Raw genomic sequence first — 26,197 nt, 5'->3', positions numbered from 1 at the left:
AAAGACTAAAAAAAACAAGCACTCTACCTCAACCAAATACACAAGACGGCAACTAAACTGAAAAGGAATTTAAAGAAAAAGCAGATAGTGTTTCTTTTAGGCTTGCTGCCATATTTCATTTAGGCACACCCGAGACTCTGGGCAGACCTTTATTTCATGGCTGCACTAATTTCTATGTCAAGATGTGTAGCTATGTCTTATGAGTCAAAAATAATCACACAAAACCCATGAAAGCCAGATTCTATTTTTCTTAAGCCTCGGGCCAAGAGAAGTGCTATGCTTTGTTTTATGCTCATTCCTACTTCATTATGCCATTGCAGGTTATAAAGTTGGGGGAAGAGAACAAAATACTTACAGCTGCAGACACTATTTGGGCAGAAATTCCCTTCAAAAGTGAATGTCGCATAACTGATCCATGGAGTGAAAAAGAATCAGGTAATTTCTTCTTTCTTAAAAAGAAAAAAAAAAGGAAAATGTTTAAGAATTGGAAAAAAAAATTGAAGAGGCAGGGTCTTTAAAACTTTGAAAGAAGAAAAAATAAAAACGAGAAAAGCATAAAACACTGTATTACTTTGTTAGCTCTGGTTTGCAAAGAGGTATAAAATCTAACAGTCTCACGTTAAAATGTAGTGAATCCACCTTGAGCCTCAGAGAAGCACAAGCAGGAAAATGAATAAAGCCACCATTTCTTTTTCACTGATTCAATCTGTTTCTTGCCCACCTTAAGAAATACAGCAAGAGGTTCTGCTACTCATCAGAAGGTTGCCTATAGAGCACCCCTGCTCACATGTCTACATTACCTCTACCTGCCTTCCACCTTTGCCACCTTTCTCGCCCTCCTGTTGTCTATAACGACCCTCTCATTCTCCAACCAACTGCCTCAAATTCCCTACTCATTACTCATTCTCTGATGCTCCTTTCACTTAACCTACTCATCACTGTACAAAAAATAATTTAACTTTTACCAAACATTGAACACCTACCCTATGTGACTAAACGTATGCTCTGGGGATACAAAAATAAGAAGGTCAAAGCTCCGACTCTCAAGGACCTCATATCCTAGCTAGAGGGACTAATGAGTAACTCACTCTTAAATTAAAGGATAAATGTTAGAAAAGAAAAATAAATAAAGCACTACAGAAATGAAATGAAGAGTTTAATCCTGTTTATTAGGGATCTATTAGGGAGAGCTATAGAAAAGGAAAGGCATCTGAGTTGGCCTTGATAGATAACTAGGAGTCTGTCAGACAACAAAAAAGCACAAGCAATAATATGAAGATGTAATGGTGCACAGGGTGTGGAGAATGTAAGTACACAAAAGGCATGGACCAGGAGGACAGGAGTGGGAGTGCTCAGAGATTATGTCAAAATGGTAAGCAGGGTTCAGACTGATGCCATGCAAAGCAGTTCTGACATTACTATGCAGGCAAAAAGAGGACACCACAGTTTTTAAGCAGGTAGTGACCAAATCATCCAAAACATTTACGTTATAATGGTTCCATACAAATTTTAGGATTGTTTTTTCTGTGAAAAAATTTGTTATTGAAATTTTGATAGGGATTGCACTGAATCTATACATGGCTGTGGGTAGTATGAACATTTTAATTAATCCATGAACATGGGATATCTTTCCATTTGTGTTTTTTAATTTCATTTATCAATTCTTATAATTTTCTGTATACAGCTCGTTCACCTCCTTGTTCCTAAACTTATTCCTAAGTATTTTACTGCTTTTGATGCCACTGTAAATGAGATTTTTATTACTTTTTTATATATTTCATTGTTAGTTTATAGAAACACAACTGATCCAAATCAAAGTAACCTTGAGAAAGAAGACCAAAGCTGGAGGCATCACACTTCCTGATTTCAAACTCTATTTCAAGCTACAGTAATCAAAACAGGATGGTACTGGCATTATAAAAGACACATAGATCAACGAACAAAACAGAGAGCCCAGAAATGACCACTTGCATATATTGTCAACTAATATTTGAAAAAGGAGCCAAGAGCACTAAATGAGGAAAGAATATTCTCTTCAATAAATGGTGCTAGGAAAACTAGGTAATCACATGCAGAAGAATGAAACTGTACCCTTACCTTATGCCACTCACAAAGATTAAACAGATTAAATACTTAAACATAAGACCTGAAACCACAAAGCTCTTAGAAAAAAACAAAGGGAAAAACCTCCTTGACAGTGGTACTGGCAGCAATTTTTTGGTTATGTATGGAACCAAAAACACAAGCAACAAAAGCAGATATACATATAATATATATAAATATATATAAATGGGACTACATCAAACTAAAAAGCTTCTGCACAGCTAAAGAAACAATCAAAACATGAAAAGGCAACCTATGGAACAGGAAAAAATATCTGCAAACCATTAACCCCATAAGGGGTGAATAACCAAAATATATAAAGAACACTTATAACTCAAGAGCAAAAAACGATCTGAGTAAAAAAATGTGCAGAGGACCTAAATAGGCATTTTTCCAAGGAACACAACAGATGGCCAACAGGTACATGAAAATGTGCTCAACATCACTCATCATCAGAGAAATGCATATGAAAACCACAATGAGATATCATCTCATATCCATTAGTATGGCTATTATCAAAAAAACAAAAGATAAGCGTTTGTGAGGATACAGAGAAAAAGGAATCCCCAGACACTGTTGGTGGGAATGTAAACTGGTGCAGTCACTATGGAAAATAGCATGGAGGTCCCTCAAAAAATTAAAACTAGAACTACCATGTGATCCAGCAATCCCACTTCTGGGTTGTATATTCAAAGGAAACAAAATCACTATCTCAAAGAGATACCTGCACTCGTATGTTCATTGCAGCATTATGCAAAATAGCCAAGATACGGAAACAACCTAAGTTAAATGTCCATCTACAGATGAATGGATACAGATGTGTATGCACATACACACACACACACACACACACACACACACACACACACACAATGGAATATTATTCAGCCATGAGAAAGAAGGAAATCCTGCCATTTGTGACAACACTGATGGACCTTGAGGGCATTATGCTACAAGAAATAAATCAGACAGAGCAGGACAAATACTGTATGATCTCACTTATAGTGGAATTTTAAAAAGCCAAACTCACAGAAAGACAGACTAAAATAGTGACATCCAGGGGCGGAGGGAAATACAGAGATGCTGGTCAAAGGGTATAAACTTCCAGTTTTAATATGAGTAAGTTCTGGGGATCTAATATACAGCATGGTGACTATAACAACACTGTGTTATATACTTGAAAGTTGCTAAGAGAGTAGATCTTAGATGTTCTCACTGCAAAAACAAAAAACAGGCGAATTATGTGAGGTGATAAGTAACCCTTCTGTGGTAATCATTTCACAACATATACATTTATCAAAGAATCACGCAGAGGGAAGACAGCAGAAGCAAGAAGAATTACAATCCTGCAGCCTGTGGAACAAAAACCACATTCACAGAAAGACAGACAAGATGAAAAGGCAGAGGGCTATGTACCAGATGAAGGAACAAGATAAAACTCCAGAAAAACAACTAAATGAAGTGGAGATAGGCAACCTTCCAGAAAAAGAATTCAGAATAATGATAGTGAAGATGATCCAGGACCTCAGAAAAAGAATGGAGGCAAAGATCGAGAAGATGCAAGAAATGTTTAACAAAGACCTAGAAGAATTAAAGAACAAACAAACAGAGATGAACAATACAATAACTGAAATGAAAACTACACTAGAAGGAATAGCAGAATAACTGAGGCAGAAGAACAGATAAGTGACCTGGAAGACAGAATGGTGGAATTCACTGCTGTGGAACAGAATAAAGAAAAAAAGATGAAAAGAAATGAACACAGCCTAAGAGACCTCTGGGACAACATTAAACGCAACAACATTCGCATTATAGGGGTCCCAGAAGGAGAAGAGAGAGAGAAAGGACCAGAGAAAGTATTTGAAGAGATTATAGTCGAAAACTTCCCTAACATGGGAAAGGAAATGGCCACCCAAGTCCAGGAAGCGCAGAGAGTCCCATACAGGATAAACCCAAGGAGAAAAATGCCGAGACACACAGTAATCAAACTGGCAAAAATTAAGGACAAAAAAACTTATTGAAAGCAGCAAGGGAAAAACGACAAATAACATACAAGGGAACTCCCATAAGGTTAATAGCTGATTTCTCAGCAGAAACTCTACAAACCAGAAGGGAGTGGCATGATATACTTAAAGTCATGAAAGGGAAGAACCTACAACCAAGATTACTCTACCCGGCAAGGATCTCATTCAGCTTCGATGGAGAAATCAAAAGCTTTACAGACAAGCAAAAGCTAAGAGAATTCAGCACCACCAAACCAGCTCTACAACAAATGCTAAAGGAACTTCTCTAAGTGGGAAACACAAGAGAAGAAAAGGACCTACAATAACAAACCCAAAACAATTAAGAAAATGGTCATAGGAACGTACATATCGATAATTACCTTAAACGTGAATGGATTAAATGCTCCAACAAAAAGACACAGGCTTGCTGAATGGATACAAAAACAAGACCCATATATATACTGTCTACAAGAAACCCACTTCAGATGCAGGGACACTCAGACTGAAAGTGAGGGGATGGAAAAAGGTATTTCATGCAAACGGAAATCAAAAGAAAGCTGGAGTAGCAATACTCATATCAGATAAAATAGACTTTAAAATAAAGAATGTTAAAAGAGACAAGGAAGGACACTACATAATGATCAGGGGATCAATCCAAGAAGAAGATATAACAATTATAAATATATATATGCACCCAACATAGGAGCACCTCAATACGTAAGGCAACTGCTAACAGCTATGAAAGAGGAAATTGACAGTAACACAATAATAGTGGGACAGTTTAACACCTCACTTACACAAATGGACAGATCATCCAAAATGAAAATAAATAAGGAAACAGAAGCTTTAAATGACACAATGGACCAGATAGATTTAATTGATATTTACAGGACATTGCATCCAAAAATAGCAGATTACACTTTCTTCTCAAGTGCGCACAGAACATTCTACGGGATAGATCACATCTTGGGTCACAAATCAAGCCTCAGTAAATTTAATAAAATTGAAATCATATCAAGCATCTTTTCTGACCACAACGTTATGAGATTAGAAATGAATTACAGGGAAAAAAACGTAAAAAACACAAACACATGGAGGCTAAACAATACATTACTAAATAACCAAGAGATCACTGAAGAAATCAAAGAGGAAATCAAAAAACACCTAGAGACAAATGACAATGAAAACATGATGATCCAAAACCTATGGGATGCAGCGAAAGCAGTTCTAAGAGGGAGGTGTATAGCTATACAAGTCTACCTCAAGAAACAAGAAAAATCTGAAATAAACAATCTAACATTACACCTAAAGGAACTAGAGAAAGAAAAACAAACAAAACCCAAAGTTAGCAGAAGGAAAGAAATCATACAGATCAGAGGAGAAGTAAATGAAATAGAAACAAAGAAAACAATAGCAAAGATCAATAACCCTAAAAGCTGGTTCTTTGAGAAGATAAACAAAATTGATAAACCATAAGCCAGACTCATCAAGAAAAAGAGGGCGAGTACTCAAATCAATAAAATTAGAAATGAAAAAGGAGAAGTTACAGATACCACAGAAATACAAAGCATCCTAAGAGACTACTACAAGCAACTCTAGGCCAATAAAATGGACAACCTGGAAGAAATGGACACATTCTTAGAAAGGTATAACGCTCCAGGACTGAACCAGGAAAAAATAGGAAATATGAACAGACCAATCACAAGTAATGAAATTGAAACTGTGATTAAAAATCTTCCAACAAACAAAAGTCCAGGACCAGATGGTTTCACAGGTGAATTCTATCAAACATTTAGAGAAGAGCTAACACCCATCCTTCTCAAACTCTTCCAAAGAATTGCAGAGGAAGGAACACTCCCAAACTCATTCCATGAGGCCACCATCACCCTGATACCAAAACCAGACAAAGATACTACAAAAAAAGAAAATTACAGACCAACATCACTGATGAATACAGATGCAAAAATCCTCAACAAAATACTAGCAAAGAGAATCCAACAACACATTAAAAGGATCATACACCATGTTCAAGTGGGATTTATCCCAGGGATGCAAGGATTCTTCAATATACGCAAATCAATCGGTGTGATACACCATATTAACAAATTGAAGAATAAAAACCATATGATCCTCTCAATAGATGCAGAAAAAGCTTTTGACAAAATTCAACACCCATTTATGACAAAAACTCTCCAGAAAGTGGGCATAGGGGGAAACCTACCTCAACATAATAAAGGCCATATATGACAAACCCACAGCAAACATCATTCTCAATGGTGAAAAACTGAAAGCATTTCCTCTAAGATCAGGAACAAGACAAGGATGTCCACTCTCGCCACTATTATTCAACATAGTTTTGGAAGTCCTAGCCACCACAATCAGAGAAGAAAAAGAAATAAAAGGAATACAAATTGGAAAAGAAGATGTTAAACTGTCACTGTTTGCAGATGACATGATACTATACATAGAGAATCCTGAAGATGCCACCAGAAAACTACTGGAGCTAATCAATGAAGTTGGTAAAGTAGCAGGATACAAAATTGATGCACAGAAATCTCTTGCATTCCTATACACTAATGATGAAAAATCTGTAAGAGAAATTAAGGAAACACTCCCATATACCATTACTACAAAAAGAATAAAACACCTAGGAATAAACCTACCTAGGGAGACAAAAGAGCTGTATGCAAAAAACTATAAGACAGTGATGAAAGAAATTAAAGATGATACCAACAGATGGAGAGATACACCATGTTCTTGGATTGGAAGAATCAATATTGTGAAAATGACTATACTACCCAAAGCAATCTACAGATTCAACGCAATCCCTATCAAATTACCAATGCCATATTTTACAGAACTAGAACAAAATATCTTAAAATTTGTATGGAGACACAAAAGTCCCCGAATAGACAAAGCAGTCTTGAGGGAAAAAAATGGAGCTGAAGGAATCAGACTCCCTGACTTCAGACTATACTACAAAGCTACAGTAATCAAGACAATATGGTACTGGCACAAAAACAGAAACATAGATCCATGGAACAAGATAGAAGGCCCAGAGATAAACCCACACACCTACAGTCAACTAATCTATGACAAAGGAGGCAAGGGTATACAATTGAGAAAAGACAGTCTCTTCAGTAAGTGGTGCTGGGAAAACTGGACAGCTACATGTAAAAGAATGAAATTAGAACACTCCCTAACACCATACACAAAAATAAACTCAAAATGGAATAGAGACTTAAATGTAAGACTGGACACTATAAAACTCTTAGAGGAAAACATAGGAAGAACACTCTTTGACATAAATCACAGCAAGATCTTTTTTGATCCACCTCCTAGAGTAATGGAAATAAAAACAAAAATAAACAAATGGGACCTAACGAAACTTCAAAGCTTTTGCACAGCAAAGGAAACCATAAACAAGACGAAAAGACAACCCTCAGAATGGGAGAAAATATTTGCAAATGAAGCAACTGACAAAGGATGAATCTCCAAAATATATAAATAGCTCATGCAGTTCAATATTAAAAAAATGAACAACCCAATCCAAAAATGGGCAGAAGACCTAAATAGACATTTCTCCAAAGAAGACCTACAGATGGCCAAGAAGCACATGAAGAGCTGCTCAACATCACTAATTATTAGAGAAATGCAAATCAAAACTACAATGAGGTATCACCTCACACCAGTTAGAATGGGCATCATCAGAAAATCTACAAACAACAAATGGGTGTGGAGAAAAGGGAACCCTCTTGCACTGTTGGTGGGAATGTAAATTGATACAGCCAGTATGGAGGTTCCTTAGAAAACCAAAAACAGAACTACCATATGATCCAGCAATCCCACTACTGGGCATATACCCAGAAAAAAATATAATTCAAAAAGACACATGCACCCCAATGTTCACTGCAGCACCATTTACAATAGCCAGGTCATGGAAGCAACCTAAATGCCCATCAACAGACAAATGGATAAAGAAGATGTGGTGCATATATACAATGGAGTATTACTCAGCCATAAAAAGGAACGAAATTGGGTCATTTGTTGAGACGTGGATGGATCTAGAGACTGTCATACAGAGTGAAGTAAGTCAGAAGGAGAAAAACAAATATCGTATATTAACGCATGTATGTGGAGCCTAGAAATATGGTACAGATGAACCGGTTTGCAGGGCAGAAATTGAGACACAGATGTAGGGAACAAACGTATGGACACCAAGCGGGGAAAGCCACGGTGGGTGGGAGTGGTGGTGTGATGAATTCGGCAATTGAGATTGATACGTATACACTTATGTGCATAAAATTGCTGACTAATAAGAACCTGCTGTATAAAAAGATAAATAAAATAAAATTCAAAAATTAAAAAAAAAGAATCACATTGTATACCTTAAATCTACACAGTACTGCATGTCAATTATATCTCAATAAAGCTGAAAAAATTTAAGTTATTTATTTGTAGAAGAAAGTGATGAACAGGTTAATATATCCAGCCATGGCCCCTATCCCACAAGAGTTGACAACCTAAAGAAGACAGCACTGACACAGGCAAAATTTAAGAAGTCGAGGAAAAATACACCAACAACTTAGCCACATTAAAGTTACACATGAATTCAATGAAGTATTTACATTATGCTTCCTCCACTTCTCTTTCCTTTTCATGTGCTCTCCAAGAATTTGGAAGGTGAAAAGCAGCCAAAATGAAGTTATATAGGGTTAGAAGTCCTTTTCCCAAATCTTTAATCATCTCTGTGACTCTCCTCTGAACCCATTTCAAGGGAATGCAGAAACACTGGAGCTGTCCTTAGAGAGCAGGAGGAAGGTGGTGGAGGGAGGAGGGAGGGAACAGAAAGGTGGTGAGGTAAACGAAGCCTCACATTTCCACCACAGACACTGTACCAGGGGTGATGTGTGCACCCTCTAAGGGCTCTCCTGCTTCTGGGTGTCCCCGGCTATTATTATAGCTTCCTACTGTGTGTACAGAAGACAGTCGTCATGTCATCCACCTTTTTATCCTCTCCCCTCAACAGTGCCTAAATATTCAGGATCTAGCAAGCATTTTATTTCCACCTGAGTGGGCCTTCTACTTCCTATGCAGAGCTTCAGCAGGCCATACTGTATGCAAGTGTGATTTAAATGAATGCTTAACCAGAGAGCCCAGAAATAAACCCACACACCTATGGTCAATTAATCTTCGACAAAGCAGGCAAGAATATAAAACAGGAAAAAGACAGTCTCTTCAGCTATTGGTGCTGACAAAGTTGGACAGGTGCATGTAAATCAACGAAGTTAGAACACACCCTCTCATCATGCACAAAAATAAACTCAAAATGGCTTAAAGACTTAAACATAAGACATGACACCATAAAACTCCTAGAAGAGAATATAGGCAAAACATTCTCTGACATAAATCATACCAGTGTTTTCTTAGGTCAGTCTTCCAAGGCAACAGAAATAAAAACAAAAGTAAACAAATGGGACCTAATCAAACTTACAAGCTTTTGCACAGCAAAGGAAACCATAAACAAAACGAATGGGAGAAAGTATTTGCAAATGATGCACCCAACAAGGGCTTAATTTCCAAAATATACAAACAGCTCATACAATACAACAACAAAAAAACAAACAACCCAATTGAAAAACAGGCAGAAGACCTAAATAGACATTTCTCCAAAGAAGACTTAAAGATGGCCAGTAGGCACATGAAATGATGCTCAACATTGCTAATTATTAGAGAAATGCAAGTCAAAACCACAATGAGATACCAACCCACACTGGTCAGAATGGCCATCATTAAAAAGTCTACAAATAACAAATACTGGAGAGGGTATGGAGAAAAGGGAACCCTCCTACACTGTTAGTGGGAATGTAAGCTGGTGCAGCCACTATGGAAAACAGTATGGAGGTTCCTCAGGAAACTAAAAACAGAATTACCATATGATCTAGCAATCCCACTCCTGGGCATATATCTGAACAAAAGTATAATTCAAAAAGATACATGCACCCCTATGTTCATAGCAGCACTATTCACAATAGCCAAGACATGGAAACAACCTAGATGTCCATCGACAGATGAATGGATAAAGAAGATGTGGTACATATATACAATGGAATACTACTCAACCATAAAAAAGAATGAAATAATGCCATTTGCAGCAACATGGGTGTAACCAGAGATTATCAATACTAAGTAAGTCAGAAAGAGAAAGACAAATACCATATGATATCACCTTTATGTGGAATCTAAAATATGGCACAAATGAACCTATCTATGAAACAGAAAGAGACGCAGACATAGAGAACAGACCTGTGGTTGCTTGGCAGGGGCGGGGAATGAACTGGGAGTTTGGGGTTAGTAGATGGAAACTATTACATATAGAATGGATAAACAGGTCCTACTGTAGAGCACAGGGAACTATATTCAATATCATGGGATAAACCATAATGGAAAAGAATATGAAAAAGAATGTCTATATATGTATAACTAAGTCACTTTGCTGTACAACAGAAATTAACACAACATTGTAAATCAACTATATTTCAATTTAAAAAAAGAAGAAAAAAATAAAAGGATATTTACCTTTTTAAGTTGGTCCTGTCGCCACTATCTGAGCTTGCCACAGACGAAGTATCATAGGAGTGAGAATCAATAGTATCAATATTTAACAATGTAGGATCTTCAAGAACAAAAGAATCATCTTCATCATCAGTCTAAATTAGAAGAACATGGATAAATAAATTCAAAATTCCAAATACTCCATAAGTCAAATAGGCGTTAATGGGTTTCTCCAAAACACTCATATGCTTATTCTGTTTTTCACCCATTTTTCACGCATTGCTGTTGACCAGAGAGGCATAGTACAGAATTAAATTACAACTCTAGTTATCTCTCCCTACAAAGAGTTCACTCCAAAAATTTCTTTCTTGTAGCTGGAAGAAGTAGGAGCAGTTATGCAGATGATTGTTAGTTGCCAAATATTTCTTAAAATTCAAACGTGTATAGATGCTTTACTAGTTAACTAACAGCCAATGGCTAATTGAAGAAAATAAATACCACCTGACTATAGATAGTTTACCTTAAGAAATATGACAAGCAGACAGAAGAAAGGCATTCTGGGTTGGAAACAGCATGTGCAAACACAGTGATTTCATAATATGAATTTTGCCCATGAAAAAGGAAGTAGTCTAAAATGAATGGAGTATTTGAGTAGGAGTTGGAGGTGATCCTAGAAAGATAAGCTGGGATCCAAATTGCAAAAGTCTTATATTCCATTAAGCTAGGTGATAGGAGGGCCCTATTTGTCCACCACTGTAACCCTAGTGCCTAGTACAATGCCTGACACATAATCAGTACTCATTTACTTAATAAATTAATGTACTATATATAGTAGGCAGTGGGAAGGCAACTGAGATCTTTAAAAAATGTACACATGATGGGAACCATGCTTTAGAAAGATAAATGGGGCAGTATGAAGATGGATGAGGGTAGAGGGGGAGACAGGCAGGGAGACTAATAAGAACCAGCAAGATGGCTATTGCAATGTCAAGGAAAGACAGGAGAGTTCAGTCTAGGAATGCAGCAGAAGGGGTCAAGAGAAGGAGTAAGGAAAGAGACATTACTGAGGTAAAATCCAAAATTCCTGGTTACCATTTAAACAGTGTGTTCTGAGGGGTTGGGGGGGTTAAGAAAGAAGTCAAAGAAGATTCCAAGGTTTCCAGCTTGAGCAACTAGCAAAAGGTGATACTACTAACTGAGATAAGAAAGCAAAAAGAATAGCAGATAAAGCAGAATGAGTTTAGCTTTGAACAAGCTGATTCTGGGCAACAGACATTAAAGAAAAAAGTTCTGATCTTACCTCCTCTTTCAGCTGGACTACCTTCTGCCTTACCATTTCCATTCATATTCTTAAGAGAGCAGAGCAGTCCATACTCATTACCTCCACTTTCTCCACCCATTACCAGCTACTGACTACTACTCTTGCTGAAGTTACTACTCAAATCCAACAGCCTATTTTCCGTTAGCATGCTCTTGTCCTGTACGCATCACTTAACACTACTGGCCATGCCCCACTTCTTGAAACTTTCTCTTCCCTTGGTTTCCAATACATCTCTTTGCTACTCCTCCAACTTACGTGGCCTCTTCTATCAGTCATGTTCTCTGCTTGTCCTCAGCCCAACCTTTAAGTGGTGTTGTTCCCCAGGATTATATTCTTGTCTCTTCCTACTTCACACACTTCCTACATGAACAAGCTAATCCATACTTATAGTTTCAAGTATGATGTCATGCTAATGACTCCATGCTAATGTCATGCTAATGTGTCTTTAGTACCAACATTTCTCTTGCAGTTTAGGCCATATTTCTGACTGGTTTTCAGATATCTCCACACACAAGATTGCTAAGAACAGGATGAGGGTTAGCAAGGAGCTACTGTGTTACTTGAGAGCTGTACAAGAATGGAAGGACTGCCATAAGGAAAGGTAACAGAAACAATTCATAAATAAGAACTGCAGCACCAAGGTCTTAAGCAAGAGAATCAATCAGGATCTTATCTGATTTTCTTAAGCAGTCAGAGACATAATTAAAGAAAACAGATTAGCTAAATTAAGCCAGGGTTGAGGCTTACAGGATAAGTGGGGGGAAAAAAATGAGGAAGAGAATTGAGGGTATCAATAAGGCTGAATTTAAAATTACTAGCTACACAGTAGAGCTATCAATTCTCACAAATTGATGTGTAAAATCTACATAAGCCTATCAAACTTCAGCTGGGGGGTGTGTGTGTGTGTGTAAACTAGTAAAGTGATTCTCAAACTTACGTGGAAATGAAAAAGACCAAGAATAAGCAAGGCAATCTTGAAGAACAACAACAAAGCTGGAAGATTTGAAACTGCTAGATATCAAGACCTATTATAAAGGTTCAGACATCAGAGTGTGCTATTGGGGCAAGTATAGAAAGACCCATGAAATCACACCAACACATATATGATCACCTGATTTAAAACAGAAGTGACACCGCAGAAAAGAATGGTGCTCAGTAAGTGCTGCTGCCTCATACCGCACACCATCACACAGAAAAATTTCAGATTAATTGCAGATCTGATGTGAAAGGCAGAACAATGAAGATTTTAAAACAAAATAAGATAGCATCATCATGACTTTGGAATCTGCAAAATTTTCTTCCACTGGACGCACCAAAAAACTAATCATAATGGAAAAATTTAATAAGCTCAACTACTACTAAGAACTTCCGCTCATCAAAAGAAACCATTGAGAGTGAAAAAGTAACCCACAGAATGGAAGAAGATATTTGCAATACATATATCTAATAAAAACTTATATCCATCAAATATAAAGAACTCTTATAAATAAGTTTTTTAAAAATCAATTGAATAGAAAAGTGGGCGAAAGACATGAAAAAGCAATTCACAAAAGAGATATCCAAATGGCCAGAACATACAAAGGTACCCCAATTTCATCAGTCTTCAGGGAAATTCAGATTAAAACTATGATGTGATATCACTACACACCTACAAGTATGAATGGCTAAAGTGAAAAAGAGAGAAAAATTCAGAAGTTGATGAGGATATGGTAACCAGAACTTCCATATATTGCTGTAGGAAGTATATATTATCACAACCACTTTGAGGAACCTGTGGCAGTATCAACCAAAGCTGAACATGCCCATACCTGGTGACCTAGCAATTCTACTCTTAGGTACATACCCAGCAGAAATATGTGTGTGAGTGCGTGTGTATGTATGTGTACACATGTGTGTATGTATCTAAAGATATGAATAAGGATATTCACAGCAGCACTCTTCATAGAAGCCAGAAACCAGATATTATAAAACTGCCCATAAACAGTTGAATGAATAAACAATGGTATATAACAAAGAATTTTATACAACAATGGGAATGGATGAACAATTGCATGCAGCAAAAATATGAATAAATCTAAAAACACAATATCGAGGGAAGTAAGTCAGATGCACAAAAGCACATACTGTATAATTCCATTTATATGAAGTTCAAAGCAGCCAAGGCAGTCAATGCCAGTAGAAGTCAGGATAGTGATTATCCTGGTTGGGTACTGAAGGAGCACAAGAGGAGCTTCTGGGGTGCTAGTAATGTTTCATTTCTTCATCTGGACTCTGGTCACACAGAGCATTCTGTTTGTGAAAATTCACCAAGCAGTACACTTATGACCTGTGCACTTTTTCTATATGTATGTTGTACCTCAATTAAAAGTTCAAAAGAAATTTCTGGCTGCACAATCCAACAGTAGAACTGAAGTGAAGCCAGGGCTACTCTCAGACACTGGGATACTAAGAAGGATCAAGAGACTTGGTCCTGAAGAGGCCAAAGAGCATGTTTAATGGAGGTAAGAGAACGTGGGGGTAGGGGGAGGATTGTTAGGATTAGAGAACAAAATTTCAAAATTAAAAACCTCAGAAGTAGCATAGTTTCAAAGGATGACAAGGCCTAGTAACATTATTTCATGCCCTAAATTCTGATATTTAGGATGTCTCAGTCATCTCTTTCTGTAAAATATCTTGGATGTACACTTCTTCCTAGCACCTCGTCAGGTTGATATTAACGAACTTCATAGAATACATGCACCCACGTATCCTGAAGTAAGTGCTTATTTATTTACACTTTCTACTTCTGTCTTTTTTTTCTTTCTTAAAATCATTTTCTTTCATACTTCTTCCCCCTTTTTCTCTCCATAACATTCTACAACTTAAATTATTTTTACTTTCACTTATTCCCTTGCCTCGCTCCCTGGTGGTATGAAAGCTGGCCAATTTCCAGTCGTATTTCTCTCTCAAAGTCAGAGACTGTCATGCAGCACTTTATAATCCCAGCATCTAACACTATGACCCAAATACACAAGGCACCCAAATTACTATTGAGGATGATAACAGTATTATCCTCTCAGTAAACCACTAATGACTATACTTGCTGTTACTAGTAGATAAGTAAATATTGCAAAGACAGTTTTCCTTCATTATGAACTACGGTCTCATTCATGAGCATTATTTTCTTTGCCATTATTATATAAATAGGGCTTTGTACACAGTCCTCTAAGATTATTTTTATTCTTCACTTAGTAACTGAAATAATATGTGATTAAGACCATGTTATCAAAACTGACTAAAATTAATCTCTTCATTGCTAAATGAAAGATTTCCTCTATATTAGGAAGCAATAAATAACCATCACTGTAACAGGATATTCTTTCATTGACCAAAGACTTCTTTGTCAAAATTAAAAACGCTTAAGTCTTATTAACACAGATCATACATAACATTTCTGAAGTTAAAATACATTCAAAGAAACAGCGACATCAAGCTGATATTTTTAAAAAAAGAAATAAAAGATACAATTCACTGAGAAGGTAGTTTGCAAGTATAGATAAAGAAGTAATAAAGACCAGGGCCCAACCCACTCAGACGTATGGGGTCAGTGGGCATTTCTATTGAGGAAGCTTTGCATCATTATCTTTTGGAAAACACAACTATGTATCTGAAATAGATTTTAAAAATCTTTCTGAGGGCTTCCCTCGTGGCACAGTGGTTAAGAGTCCGCCTGCCAATGCAGGGGACACGGGTTCGTGCCATGGTCTGGGAAGATCCCACATGCCACGGAGCGGCTGGGCCCGTGAGCCATGGCTGCTGAGCTTGCACGTCCGGAGCCTGTGCTCCGCAACGAGAGAGGCCACAACAGTGAGAGGCCCAGTGAGAGGCCCACGTACTGCAAAAAAAAAAAAAAAAATCTTTCTCAAATTAGAAGCTAAAGCCTCCAATGGGAGTCTTAAGCAAGTTTTTAAAGATCAAGAAGACTGAGCTGAAGAACTGTCAGCAGATGCAGGGTACAAAAAAACTGGCACACTTCACCAACATGTACTTCCACAGAGTTCCTTTATAAAGCCTTTATGATCTGCTAATTCAGAAAGGAACATCATTTCATAACTCTAAAAACCTTTTTAATAGAGATGGTATTCACAAGATAAACTATGGAGGCTTCGTTTTCTTTATACAGAACAGTGATGAAGTGCATTACAAGGCTGCAGATGCTCTTTTGTATCAGAGGACGAGCTATTTGAATATCACTGGTAGAGATAACATTATCAAAACATAACACAAATCTCAAAAGTGTCATGAATTTAGTATTTCAACTCACTTACTAAAACATTTCTTTAATCTACCAAGTATGAGGCATTGTACTGGGCACAGAGATGAACAAGACATAGCTTCTGCCCTTGAGAAGCTCACAACCTAGATCAGCATGTCCAACAGAACTTTTTGCAATAATGGAAATATTCTGTATCTATGCTGTTCACTACAGTAGCCACTAGCCACATGTGACAACTGAGCACTTGAAGTGTGCCCTGTATAACTGAGTAAATGAAGTTTTAATTTTTATTTAACTGTAATCAATTTAAATTGTCACATGTGACTATTGGCTCCCATATTCGACAATGCAGGTCTAGAGACATACACTATAACCCAGAAGTATTCAAATCAATGCCATAAAATGATAGCAATCATTAGTATATACTTACTTCATTTAGTATGCTTTCCAGTGTTGGAGGAGTATCAACTTGAGGAATATCAAACTCCTTATCATCAATCTAAACAGAGAAAAGAAATTAATGCTCACATAATAATGCTTTCCCTCTTATGACTGTGAGGGCGTTTTAATTGATTAGAACCATTATCAATTAAGAGACAAACATACCACCAAACTCTTCACACAGACAGCCAACTCAATAATCTATGATAGAAAGGGTCAGGTCAAAAGACTACAGACTATCCGCATATTCAGTGATTATCAAGGACAAATATGCACTGATGCCACCATCCTGACAGCCCTTTGCAGAAAGCTTCTGTTGAAGGGCTTTGGCATCTGCTTTCTTAAACAAAACAGCATTTCTTACGACAAGCCCTAATTTTCTAAGTTTAGACATAAGCCATAAGCAATACACAAAGGACTGACACTGCGTTTCTTAGTATTTCATAAATTATGGTGGTGGATGATTAGGTCAAACAACTTGTCATTAAATAGTCTCATGGCCACAAAAACCTATTAATATCAAACCAATGAGGAAAAAAATCACTGCACAAGAATTCTAAACCTACCACTAGCGCTATGATATTGAGACATCATTCAACATAGCTGCACTTCAGTTTCTTCCCCCACAAAATGGAGTATCAGGGTTGTGAAGCTCAAATGAGAAGATGTATTAAAGTGTTTCATAAACTGTAATGAGCTATACAAATGAAGAGTAATATTATCGCATAAAATTGTATACAGATGCCTATTAATCTATGCAAAAAATGATATATTTAGAGTCTTCGGATCATAAAGTACACTCTAACCAACATTTTGGTTAAACCTCAAACCTGACAAAAGCTGAATTTTTACCAGATCATTTTTGAACTCCAGTTCCTTGTCCAGATCTATGTAGGAGAATTTTGAAAGTGAAGCCTCCAGATTGAGAGACTTATTCAGTTCTTCATCAGTAGTCTTGGCACAGAGGCTCTGTTCCACATTTTCATGGTCTGGTTCATTGTCCATGTTTACTTTTAATAACTGTATTCGGTCAATCCAAGCAAGTTTTTGTTTGTTTTGTTCTGTTTTTTGGGCTTAGATCATGATGAACTGAATGATGATCTCTTTTCAAAAAAGAAAAAATATTTATCATTTAGATTTCCTCAACTGGACATTCCAAAGACTTACTGGGTCAGACTTCTGTGGAAACTGATTCTTCACTCAATCATCTGACTACAGGCAAACAGAAATCAATCCTAGGGTATGGGTTATGATATGCAGGGAGGGTTTCTATGGCAGCACAAAGGAGGAACATCTGACTCAGGAGTCTAGGAAGTGGTCCACCACCCGAAATCCTAAGTCTGGTGATAGTGACAGACTTGGGGCAAGCTCAGCCACTAGACCTGGTACCAACTAGATTTATGTACCTAAGAACAAGAGGGTAACTGGTGCCAAAAGCTGCAATTAACCCCTTCTTCACACTCCCAAACCTGAGCATATCTCCAGTTCTCCTTGAAGATAAGCATATAGTCCAGTTTTGTCACTGTCATCCATACAGGGCCATAGACCTCTAGGGGAACTTAGTGCAGACACAGAGGGTGCAGAATGGATAGCTAGCCACTTAACAGGACACTAGCAAATCTAAAGGTTCAGATCTATTAGGGGAGACAACAATGATGCCAGGATAAAATAATTCCACAGGGCTTCCCTGGTGGCGCAGTGGTTGAGAGTCCTCCTGCCAATGCAGGGGACACGGGTTCGTGCCCCGGTCCGGGAAGATCCCACATGCCGCGGAGCGGCTGGGCCCGTGAGCCATGGCCGCTGAGCCTGCATGTCCGGAGCCTGTGCTCCACAACGGAAGAGGCCACGACAGTGAGAGGCCCACGTACCGCAAAAAAAAAAAGTCCACAGCTGACTAGAGAGTTCTAGAAAGAAGGCTAGTTAAAGACAGACATTTTCAGGGAAAACTGAAATACTAAAGAAATGTATGCAATTTTTTGGTATTTTTCACAGCTCTAAATGATATAACACCATATCAAAAAGAAACAGATAATCTGGTTTACTTTTAAAGCTGTCTAGAAAACAGCTGTCTGCAAAATTTCTAGAAAACTAAAAATATTTGGGGGGAAAAAAATTATAAGTTTAACAATTACATTTGCCCTTAAATGTTTTTAGTTTGTGTTATAATTAGGCTACAAGTAACCAAACTTTAAAAAGTCCATCACTTAGCTCTTCCTGTTTAGAATAAAGAAGCAAACATATGAAAATAGAAACAATGCCATAGTAATGATGATAATAAAAACAAAGGTCATTTTGTTTTCTAGACTAGGTGTTTTCCACAGTACCCAACAACTAGCAGTAATTCTCAGTAGAAAGCTTTTTCAAACTACATACTGCCCACAGAGGGCATAATCACCACCACCACCAAACTTCCCCACCAAACGAACTTCTCTTACTCTTATTCCTTACTGAAGTGAAGGCAGAAAAAAAGGCTGACAACCTCCGAGCCACTGAAAGAATTAATTTTTTTAAAGGGAGTTGAGAATTAGTTGTTGTTATTGTTCTTTTTAAAATAACATGCCCAGGGACTTCCCTGGTGGCGCAGAGGTTAAGAATCCGCCTGCCAATGCAGGGGACACGGGTTCGAGCCCTGGTCCAGGAAGATCCCACATGCTACAGAGCAACTAAGCCCATGCACCACAACTACTGAGCCTGTGCTCTAGAGCCCACGAGCCACAACTACTGAGCCCGTGTGCCACAACTGCTGAAGCCCATGAGCTCTAGGGCCTGTGCTTCACAACAAGAGAAGCCACCACAATGAGAAGCACGTGCACCGCAATGAAGAGTAGCCCCCGCTCGCCACAACTAGAGAAAGCCCACGTGCAACGAAGGCCCAACACAGCCTAAAATAAATAAATTTATTTAAAAAAAAAATGCACTCATGATACAATCTGAGTGTGGGAAGAGTGCCTGCTCACATTTGTATGCTGGTGAGTTTAAGGAACATTTAAAAAAAATAATAATAAGTTAAAAAATAAAATAACATGCCCAAAACTCACTAACAATTTTATCTGGTTATGGTCATTTTTTTAGTACACTTAAAATGAATTTCACTTCCTTCAATATTTCTTTTTATCATATTTTAAAAAATGAATATCTACTATGCATAAGAAAGACATGCAGACTCATGAAGACTGATTTTTCAAGAGCTGAAACCAACTTTTCTAGCTAGTACATTTTGTACATTACCAAACAGACTAATTCCTTTCACATGTTGCAGAAGATAGACTAACGCTCTGTCCTACAAACACATGCTATCAACTACATTCCTAGAAGACATAACTGAGGGCACTCTGTAACTGGCAACATTTGAAAGCATCTTTCCAATCTCGAGTACTAAATGTACTTCTCCTTTTGCAATGAGCCAAAGGCAGGAGCAATATTAGCGTTTACAAGCCCTTCTTCAAAGAAGACTGAATTGGCTCATGACAAATTACTTCTTAATAAAGTTCACTCTTATTAGTACCACTTAGCAAAAATGATTTCAATTAGTCAAGGAATGTTTGCAAGCATGCACAAATTCACATTCAGTGTTTCCTGAGTACAGTTAAGTTTTATTCTTACACATTTTTTTAAATAGTGGAAAAGACCACATAACAAGAACAAAAACTTTAAATGATTCAATAACCTAAAATGTTTCATTCTTCACATTTGTGTCCCCAAAATAACTCAGAAAGGAAAACAATTTTTTCCTGGTTCTTTTTAAATCTTCTATCTGGAGTTAATGAAAGGTTCTCAGAACAGCTCAGCATCTGTGAATACCAATACCGCACTGAAGAAGTTTCAAGAAATCAAGCATTCTCTGAAAAAATAACATCATCCTGCCACGCTACCCTACTTCATTTCCAACCTTCACTTCACCGAGCTCCTGTTAGTGTGATGTGGCGGCAAACTGGAAAGAACATAAACCAAAGAGTCCATTAAAACCATATTTGAATCGGGGTTTACCAATTCCTATCTATGACCTTGGTCAATTTGTCTACCCTTTCTGAGCCCCTCTATTTCTACATCTGTAAGATGAAATATTGTGGCCATTTGTGCTGTTTGCCCAGAGCATCACCTCTTGTTCTGGGAAAGCCTCCTTCAAACCATGTGGTTCTTGTAGAGGCTGCCAATCAAAAAGCCCCTGGTAACAGAGATTGCACAATATAGCCAGGGTCCTTCACCAGGATTCACTAAAATGGAACTGGTAAGGAAGAGCCATTTCCACTGTTCTTTAAACAATGCATAATAAGGCTGAGCAATATTCCCCACCCTCCACCCCATCCTGTTCTGCAGAAAAGGAGGTCATTTATTCAACACGTATCAACTAAACATCTACTATGCATCTGTCACTGGAGATCTGCCTCTATCAACAGAATTTATACTCTAGGTACAAATTCTCTAGCAAGAATGAAAGCAATCTATAAACAGAAGCGGAGACAAGGAGGAACGAGTGTCCTGATATCATTCAGCCTCCAGGTTCCAGTGTTTTATGATGTTAGCTCTGGCCACAGCTTTCTGGCATTTTGGCTACATAAGCCAACACACTCTCCCAATTTTTCTTTTTCTCGGCGGGGGGGGGGGGGGGGGGGGTGGGGAGGGGAGGTGGGGGTCACTTACAATTGAGAGTCCTGACTCTTAGGAATGCAACTACCTATTTGGCAGAGTTACTGTGAAGAATAAATGATATAATGACTGTAAAGCACTTAGAATAATGCCTGGACACAGTTTAGATTTTCAAGAAATTTAAAAGTTCCTCAAGATTTCCAAATTCTTCTAAAGTTAAAGACCCTGAAACAAGAATGTGTTAGAATGTGACCTATATTAGGCCAGGTAAACGAGGAACTCTTCCACCAGTTTTTTTAACCTTGGCAGACATTCCCAACTGTTCTCAAGTTCCAGGATCCTATTTATTCACTGACAATCTCTTCCTCCCAAAAGTGTTATATGAGACAGTTTTCAAATTACACTGAAATCAAATCAAGTTTGTCTTTTTTTAAATATACTATATTCCCCAAAAGATATCACAAAATCATGATATGAAAGCAATTTTACACATCAACTTTGTTTCTGGTCCTCCCAATCCAAGTATTTCTCTTCTTCCATTTCTTTGTTTTGTTTTATCTTCTCGTGGTTTGTTTTGTGAAGAAAAATATAATACAGAATTAACTTCTATTTGTTTTCTATTATCTTTCTCTGGTAAATGGACTCTTTTTTAACAGCTCCCCAAAGCCTACAGGATAAAATTCCAAATTCTAAGCCATTCCAGGCAGAATAACAGCTCCTTTATGACTAAACTTATTATTTGTATTCAGAGTCCTTCAAGAATAACTTCGAGGACTTCCCTGGTGGCTCAGTGGTTGAGAATCCACCTGCCAATGCAAGGGACACACACAACTACTGAGCCTGCGCTCTAGAACCCGCGTGCCACAACTACTGAAGCCTGTGCACCTAGAGCCCGTGCTCCGCAAGAGAAGCCACCATGATGAGAAGCCCACGCACCGCAACCAAGAGCAGCCCCCACTCGCGGCAACTAGAGAAAGCCCGCACGCAGCAACGAAGACACAGCGCAGCCCAAAAAAAAGAATAGCTACCACTTTCCCTCCATGTCTGCTCACACTAATTCACCTTCCCTTTCCTTTTCCTTCCATTTATCTAAATTCCTTCTTTCCATCCTTCCTTCTGGGAACCTTCCTTCCCTGAACATCCTCTGAATCCAGAATGCATGTCTTCTTTAGAACAGCAGCTTGGCACTTTCCTTATATTGATTCATTAGTTAACTTACCATGTGACTACTTCTTTTCTCCCCAGCTGCACAACAGAAATGGGGCCAGGTGTTTTTGTATACTCCACATCACTGGGCTCACTGACTTGCATAGCTAGGCAGACATTCAATAAATATCTGCTGATCAACACAAGAATTGGAATATAAGAATAACACCTGTGTTGCAAATTAAATATACCAGTTTTTTGTTTTTTGGGTTTTTTTGTTTTTGCGGTACGTGGGCCTCTCACTGTTGTGGCCTCTCCCGTTGCGGAGCACAGGCTCCAGACGCGCAGGCTCAGCGGCCATGGCTCACGGGACCAGCCGCTCCGCGGCATGTGGGATCTTCGCAGACTGAGGCACGAACCCGTGTCCCCTGCATCAGCAGGCGGACTCTCAACCACTGTGCCACCAGGGAAGCCCTAAATATACCAGTTTTATTACCTGTAATTGTTAAGCTTCAGATGATATTATTTGACTTATAGCATGCAGGAATCTATGCCATAATAAACCAAGTTATAATTGAGTTCTACCTTTATGTAATGAGGCCTGTCAACTACAGACGATCATCTTCATCCTTCAGATAGCAGCTAAAACTCTGCTTCCTCAAAAAAGCTTTTTTTTGTCCTGCTCAACTAAACTAGGTTCCTGGTTAATAAGCACCTATAACATTGTTCTCCTTTTATCACACTTACCACATTGCAATCATTTTTCCATGTCTGAACCTCCACTCCCTTCCCTCAACTGGAATGTAGGTTCCAGGAAAACGAAGACCATATCTCCCTTTTTTCATCACTGTATTCCCAGTGCCTAATTACATAGTAGCTATTCACCCCACCAATCCATCCACCTAACCACCTACCCCCCACCCTCCCTCCCTAGGTAAGCAGCCAAGCAACACTGCATCACTGGCTTCCAGAGCCTTAAACAGCAGTTCTGGTCATTCAAAATAAGATATGGCTAGTCATTCTGCCCACAAAAGCCTCCCACCTTGCAAGTTCCCCTCTTTGCATCTGAGTTTTTTTTTAATCCCTAACACTGATTTTTTTAAATGATCATTTCGCTCATGTATGACATGACACAAACTCCAGAATTTCAAATATTTTGTTTTTTTACATTAATTCAGCCTATAGGCCAAGATGAAAACAGTGAAAATGTATCATATGTTCATTCAATTTATAGGAATTCAACCATTATCTACGGCAAATGGAAAGAGAAGAAAAGAAATGATTCACACAGAGCCAGGGACTCTGCATACCACTCCACTCAATAACTACAAGCTTCAGAGTATGCATGGGGGGAGGGGGTGGGTATCCACTGGCTTTTTGGTCAGTCTCACTTCTCTCATGCCTCATACACAGCAATCCGTTTCACCTGTTCCAACATCGAGCAAAAACTGGCCGTGCTGAACTTCCTGAGAGATCAGTCTCTAACATGACTCCTTCCCCGGGTACTCAATCTTCAAGGTACTTTTTGAGGGTGCTCAAGTTTCACCCTTACTCATCGACTTCAGAAACAGACCCATCTTTCCTTTGGAAGACCGCTCCTCCTCCACTTCAACCATGTACTTTTGGTGGTGCTGCCAATCAAATACCCTCTCTGCTTGGCCAGAAGAATAAGCACATGACATTCTTGTATCCAATCTGGCCAACCAGTGTCCTTCCCTGAAACTTATAAATATTGGAGGTAGGAGATTTCTCTCTAGGGTGCTTAAGCTTGGATGACATAACACAAAGGCTGTTATACAGAATGAAGATAATTCACACATTAATTCAAAATTCACTTAAGAATAGAACAGTTTGTTCTTACAAATATATACAGATGACACCCGAAGCTGTAGGTTAAGAGAAGATGTTATCTAAACTCTGTGAAAACTATAAACAAAAGTTAAACATACTTAAGTTCAAAAGGCCTTACTTTTCATTCACATACATAACTGACATTTGGTGTCACAATGGTTGATATGTCTATGAAAGGGTGGGAAAGAGTTGAAAAATCACCAAGAGGTCCCAATATTCTGGAAGACAGAAAACATCCATATGCTGACGCTGGTCCAGGTACAAAGGAAATGTATAAAGGATAATCAACATACTATTCCCTTGACCTCTGGAAAAAATTTCCTCACATATGTCTCTTTGACATACGAAGCCAATAGTTCAACCAGAATTTTTTCTCCCACTTATCGTTATTCTGCATTCTATGGAACACACCAGCTACTGACAGAGATTTCAATAGCTACTCTTCTTAAATTTAACCAAGAGCAAACCCATATCTTACACAAACATATGTAGGGCCTCCATCCCCATTTATATTAGAGATACTTGAAACACACACCTGATAATTTATCTCCTAATCGCAGACATCTGGAGTAAAGTTGGCACCACAAGTTACCGACCACGTTTGGCTTGTTTGCCGTGGGTCGGGGAGTATGGTAGAGGACACAGCCTTCCTGACCATTCTAGTATCAATCTAACATTAGCAGGGTATGAAGGAGGCACGCCTGTTTGGAGAAGGCTCCCCAGCAGTTCCTGACCACCCGTAGCCATGAAACCTTTCTCACTGATACTACTTCATCCCACCTTTCCTCCTTTGAAACACACCCAAACATTTTAGGCAGCTCTGTTTCCATCTGCCCCACCACTCCTTCCCCAAGTACCACACTTGGAGAACTAACCAGGACACAGGAATGGCCTCGAACATCAGAGACCCACGTGTCCCCTGCTGCCCTCACTCTGGGGCACACGTTGCAAGCAGAGAGAAACTGGACCGAGCCTCACAGGGTGCGCACCAATCCTTAGATGGACACCCCATCTAAGCTTCTGCCTCACACTCGGGAAGCACACTTATCCCAGGCCTCGAGGGATGGAGCAGCCTACACCTGCGCCCCAGACCCCAAAGGCGGGCTACACACCTGTTCCGCTGCGCGAGGGAAGTGATTACCGGCCTCCAAGGCTCACAATCTGGAGAAGCGGGTGCACCTGCACCTCAGCTTCACATTCTTTGGAACCAACAAGTGGAAACTGCCTAACCCAAGTTCCAGGCCAAACACAGGACACTCTCCTCCGCCCCAGAGTCAACCCCGCCCGGACGGTGGGCCCTGGTCCTGTTAGCCCATCAGGGGCCGCTCGGTCAGCCACTCCAAGGCCGCCCCGCTGTCGCGCGGGGGAAAGGGCCGAGGCTCAAGGTCCCGGCACGCGTTCTCCTCCCGCCCCGGGTACAGCCCCCCACCACTGCCCCCACCCCGTTGGCCCGCTCTCCGGAGATTCGTTACCTGAGCTCTCAGCCTTTCCAGCCCAGGATCCCCAGCCCGCGTGACCCGCCCCCTGCTCTAGCCCCACGCACGCGCAGTATCTACCCGGTGGCCATGCTTCCGCTTTCCTCTTCTCACCCGTGTCTCTCCTGGGCGGTCCGCCCCTCTACACCACGCCCCCATTTAAAGGGCCAGAGATACACTGTCTCACCCCAGGGACTTCTGGCGTGATTAACATCGTTAGGAACCGGAGAGTGGAAACGTCAGAGGAGGAGAGTAGACCAATAAATAGTAGTCCGTTAGATGAAAAGAGAAACCCTCCTCCAGCCCTATGTCAGTGAATTTATCTAGCATTTAAGAAAGTGAACCTATCTTCAGCCAGCCCAGAAAGGGTAGTTGATTCCCAACCAGTAATTTTTAATTTTAATCTTTTTAAATACGAATATAGAATTACCAGCTTTTTATTTTGCCAAATAAAGACAAT

The 26,197-nt window shown here is 39.1% G+C and overlaps 1 protein-coding gene across 6 annotated transcripts in view; it reads right to left on the bottom strand.

Annotated features, from left to right (window-relative positions):
- The window catches only part of VPS8 (VPS8 subunit of CORVET complex), a 306,350-nt gene extending 280,472 nt beyond the window's left edge, over positions 1-25,878 (bottom strand). For 3 of the 6 annotated variants that reach the window (XM_067738309.1, XM_067738314.1, XM_067738313.1), the window contains exons 1-5: positions 25,735-25,836; positions 17,531-17,781; positions 16,668-16,736; positions 10,686-10,816; positions 356-449 (exon numbers count right to left, since the gene is read on the bottom strand). In XM_067738309.1, the coding sequence (XP_067594410.1) occupies positions 356-449; positions 10,686-10,816; positions 16,668-16,736; positions 17,531-17,683 (447 nt within the window). In that variant the 5' untranslated portion in view covers positions 17,684-17,781; positions 25,735-25,836. Of the gene's footprint in view, positions 1-355; positions 450-10,685; positions 10,817-16,667; positions 16,737-17,530; positions 17,782-22,484; positions 22,601-25,374; positions 25,532-25,734 lie in introns of those variants that run through there. The other 3 variants (XM_067738310.1, XM_067738312.1, XM_067738311.1) reach the window with 3 other exon arrangements.
- Positions 25,879-26,197: the final 319 nt, after the last annotated feature.

Source organism: Pseudorca crassidens, chromosome 5, assembly GCF_039906515.1.
Source record: "Pseudorca crassidens isolate mPseCra1 chromosome 5, mPseCra1.hap1, whole genome shotgun sequence".
NCBI lineage: Eukaryota > Metazoa > Chordata > Mammalia > Artiodactyla > Delphinidae > Pseudorca > Pseudorca crassidens.
Note: the sequence above shows the minus strand (reverse complement) of the source record. Positions and strands in the feature narration are given on the sequence as shown.